The sequence below is a fragment of the Brassica oleracea genome, chromosome C4, assembly GCF_000695525.1.
Source record: "Brassica oleracea var. oleracea cultivar TO1000 chromosome C4, BOL, whole genome shotgun sequence".
Taxonomy (NCBI): Eukaryota; Viridiplantae; Streptophyta; class Magnoliopsida; order Brassicales; family Brassicaceae; genus Brassica; species Brassica oleracea.
The window spans coordinates 7,996,796-8,001,120 of NC_027751.1; the positions used below are offsets into that span (position 1 = coordinate 7,996,796).

The 4,325-nt window shown below is 44.3% G+C and overlaps 1 protein-coding gene across 1 annotated transcript; it reads left to right on the forward strand.

Annotated features, from left to right (window-relative positions):
- The first annotated feature begins 1,115 nt into the window (after positions 1 to 1,115).
- On the forward strand, positions 1,116 to 1,994 carry LOC106338014. The gene is made up of 2 exons (XM_013777089.1): positions 1,116 to 1,343; positions 1,461 to 1,994. The coding sequence occupies exons 1-2, from the start codon at positions 1,116 to 1,118 to the stop codon at positions 1,992 to 1,994; spliced, it is 762 nt and encodes a 253-aa protein (XP_013632543.1).
- The last annotated feature ends 2,331 nt before the right edge of the window (positions 1,995 to 4,325 follow it).

Here is a 4,325-nt window from a genome sequence, read left to right on the forward strand (position 1 = left end):
GTCACGCAGGGTTTTACAGGAGGTTCATCCAGGATTTCTCAAAAATAGCGAGACCACTCACCAGACTTCTCTGCAAAGAGATGAAGTTTGATTTCCACAGCGAGTGCTTAGCAGCGTTTCACACGATCAAAGGAGCTCTAGTCAGCGCACCTGTTGTACAACCGCCAAACTGGGTTCTCCCCTTCGAGATCATGACTGATGCTAGCGACTTTGCAGTTGGAGTAATCCTTGGACAGCGCAAAGATAAGAAACTTCATGTAATCTATTACGCAAGCAAAAACATGGATAAAGCTCAATGCAGATACGCTACGACTGAGAAGGAACTCCTGACTATTGTTTTTGCATTCGAGAAGTTCAGATCCTACCTGGTGGAATCGAAGGTGATTGCGCACACAGACCATGCTGCTCTTAAGTACTTGCTCACAAAGAAAGATGCAAAACCGAGATTGTTGAGGTGGATTCTTCTTCTCCAAGAAATTGATCTTGAGATAAAAGACAAGAGGGGAGTCGAGAATGGGGTTGTAGACCATTTTTCCAGAATGAAGATTGAGGACGGCACAGCTCTTGATGAAGAACACACAGTGGAACACGTCAACGCGATTGGTCTGCGCTTCGTAGAACAACCTCTGAGCATGACATCTGATTGTTCTCGCGTAACGGAACAACCAGTAGCCGCGATCCAAAAGCAGTACTCTCACCTCCGTTGGTTTGCTGAGATTGCGAATTTCCTTGCTGTTGAAAAGCAACCACTTAAGTTCACTGGAAACGAGAAGAGGAAATTTTTAAGAGAAGCGAGGCAGTACTTTTGGGATGAACCGTACTTGTAAAAACATTACAAGGATTGCATATTCAGATGGTGTGTTCTTGAGGCAGATATTCCAGGGATCCTACATCATTGTCATGGTTCTTCTTACGCAGGCCACTTTGCTACATTCAAAACGGTTTCAAAAATCCTTCAAGCAGGTTTCTGGTGGCCGACTATGTTCAGAGACGCTCACGCCTACATAGCTCGATGCGATGCATGCCAGCGACTTGCGAACGTCAGCAAAAGGAATGAGATGCCTTAGAATTACATTTTAGAGGTTAAGGTGTTTGACTGTTGGGGAGTCGATTTCATGGGACCAATCCCTCCATCCTTCAAGAACGAGTACATCCTCGTCGCCGTTGACTATATCTCCAAGTGGGTAGAATCAGTGGCGAGTCCCATTAATGATGCAAAAGTGTTGACCACGATGTTCAGCTCCATCATCTTTCCGAGATTTGGGGTGCCTAGAGTGGTCATTAGCAATGGCGGAACACACTTTATCAACAAGGCATTTCAGGGTCTGTTGAAGAAGCATGGGGTGAAACACAAGGTGGCAACCGCTTATCATCCCCAGACGAGTGGATAGGTTGAAGTTTCCAACAGGGAGATCAAGAACATTCTCTAGAAAACTGTCAATACCTCGCGCAAGGACTAGTCATTTAAGCTGGAGGATGCTCTCTGGGCCTACAGAACAGCCTACAAAACGCCGCTAGGGACCACTCTCTATCACCTGGTCTACGGTAAGGCTTGTCACCTTCCTGTCAAACTCGAATACAAGGCTGCATGGACGGTCAAGTTACTGAATTTCGACATCAAGCCAGCAACTGAGAGGCGCATGATCCAAGTCCATCAGCTGGAAAAGATAAGGCACCTTGCCTATGAGAGCTCCAAAATTTATAAGGAGAAGACCAAGACCTACCATGACAAGCGAATCATTGCCAGACGTTTCGAACCAAACGATAAGGTTTTGCTCTTCAACTCCAGACTTAGGCTGTTCCCAGGCAAGCTGAAATCTAGATGGTCCGGACCCTTCACCGTCAAGGAAGTTCGACCTTACGGAGCTGTTGTGTTGCTGGATAGAAAGGGAGACGAGTTCGTCGTCAATGGTCAGCGCATAAAACATTACCTTGCTGACTCCACTATCGCAGAGGGCGAAGAAATTCTCCTAAGCGATCCCCCATCAGCCTGATCGGCTGAGCCAAGTCAAGCTAATGACTTTAACTAAGCGCTTGGTGGCAGGCAACCCACTGGTGAGTGTATATATTGTTTTCTATAGTCTATTTTATTTCTTTTCAGATTTAGTTTGGCCCCAAAAAAAAAAACGGACACTTCAGTCAGAACAACCAAAGGACTGTTTTCCTGGTGGAACAACCCATCGCCTGTTCCAGGTAAGTGTTCCGGACCCAGAAACAACAGCCTCATGCAGAGGATCCTCCATTTCGTCACTGGCGGCTGCATTGGCGGAAGTAACCAGCGACAATCACCAGCAGAGTAGACTCCACGATCGCACCGTCCAGGAAAGGCGCCTATGGGAACAGGCCCTTCAACTGAGGAAGTTCATCGCTCGTGCAACAGACGTTCGTTTGATCCGGCCGAGAGCGGCGAGTCCGACTGAGTCCGCGAGGACTATTCTCTATCCATTGTTCTATCCATCAGAACTCTTTATTTTTTATGCTTTACTTTTATGATTTGTGTTGTTATTTGGATGACCTCGACTTGGTTTCACACCAGGGATGGTGTAAATTAAGTCTGGGGGAAGCACTTGTTGTGTGCTGAAACTCTATTTCTTTATTTCTGAGTCAGTCCTTATGTCATTTGGATGTTTTATTGAGTCAGTTTAGGATCGAGTCAGCTAAAACTCTTGTGGGAATTAGGACATTGTGTTGTAATAATCTTTTAACCACCTCGTGCTCTAACATTCTTATCCAGTGACCTTAGCAATGATGAGAGGCCCACACTTGGACCTGAAACACTGACTTATCTCATTTGATTCTCCAGAAGCTCTCAACCGATCAGGTTACCCTTGGTAGACTCAACTCCACCTAACTTTAACTTAATCTTGACTGAAATTCTTCTTGTTATGGGCACTAGATCAGGGAAACGAGACTTACACTCATGACTTCTTACTCCTTTTGTGAATCTTGATGATCCTGAGTGGCTAGCTCATCTTTAGCTAGTTCCCACCTTGCGCCTAACCCTTTATTTTTACCCTCATGCACTCTGTTTTTCAGTGTCATATGTGCAGATATGTGCAAAAGGGTCGGAGAGGAAAATATCGACGCAGCCTCTTACCCGTTAATGCCACACGTTCAAAGAAGAGAGATCAAGCATGAAGAGAACAGTCGATAAGACCATGCTCTAACAAGAGAACAGTCTAAGGGTGCACGTTCTAACCAGAGGAACAATGGCGACCAGTGAGAAACAAAATAATAGACCATCAGTGGCTGCAAAACATTCATTCTGTTGCCTCTCCCGCGCAACCCCATCACCTTGTATATTCAGTTAAAAAAAAAAATCTATATATTGTTTCTATCTATTTTATGGTGATGGAGATGGGGAAGGTGAATCCAAAAAAAAAAAATACACGCCACAGGGAAGGTTGAGCAAGGAGTTCGTACCAAATTTTGAGAAGTAGGCAAAGGAAGTAAATAACTGAAGAACAGTCCCACGGTTGATCCGAAGGAAAGAACAACTGCACCCGTGAAGCAGAAACGAGTAAGGGCTGTGGACATCAATGGATCCGTCCTCTCCTGCTATTTTGCGCGATATCCTGCATCCACTTACATTTGGTAGCCCCTAAACACTCTTAGCTCCATCATGAAATAGCCTATTTATTACCTAGTCCGTCTACCCTGAATAGTGTCTGTGATGAGAAGCTCACGCTGTTCTTAATTGAATTCAAGGAGTTTTGTCTCGATAATGTACCATTTTTCAGGTATGAGATACAGAGTATGGAGCTGATTCTTGAACAGCGATCATGGGTGTTCTGGTAAGGGTGTGTGGTCTTAGTCTACAGCTTGTATGGTTCAAAGATGTGTGGTAAGAGTATGGTTATTGAGATCAAGCGAGTTCCCACTCTTTCAAACCTTCATCCCTGTTCTTGAGGCTTGGCCTTGTTCGAGGACAAACAAGGATCTAAGTCTGGGGGAATTGATATATCATGTTTTTAATGCCATTATATATGTGCTTTGAGTTAATTCTCAGTCCTAATTCATGCTTAATTGATATCATTCCAGGTTTGGAGCAGGTGAAAGAGCAAAGAAGAGAGATTCATGAAGTCAGATGTCATTTTGGAATATTCGATGCGGAACTTGAGCAATTTGTAAGGGAGAAGGCTCCATCTCTCATTTTCACGAGAAGATCATCCTGAACCCTTGTCTTTCTACTTTATTTTATATGCAGTATTATTCAGAAACCATGTCTGCGTCATCTTGATTTATGATTGAGTAGTCGGATAAGCTTGCTTAGGGTTGTAGGGTGTCAATAGCATGAGCTGAACACAAATAAGTGATCTTAACTG

Bases quoted from the DNA above. Each gene is read 5' to 3' on its own strand.
- LOC106338014 (XM_013777089.1), top strand. From the start codon at position 1,116: ATGGGACCAATCCCTCCATCCTTCAAGAACGAGTACATCCTCGTCGCC. The intron at 1,344-1,460 runs GTGAAACACAAG...CGCAAGGACTAG, and splicing joins GTCTGTTGAAGAAGCATGGG to TCATTTAAGCTGGAGGATGC.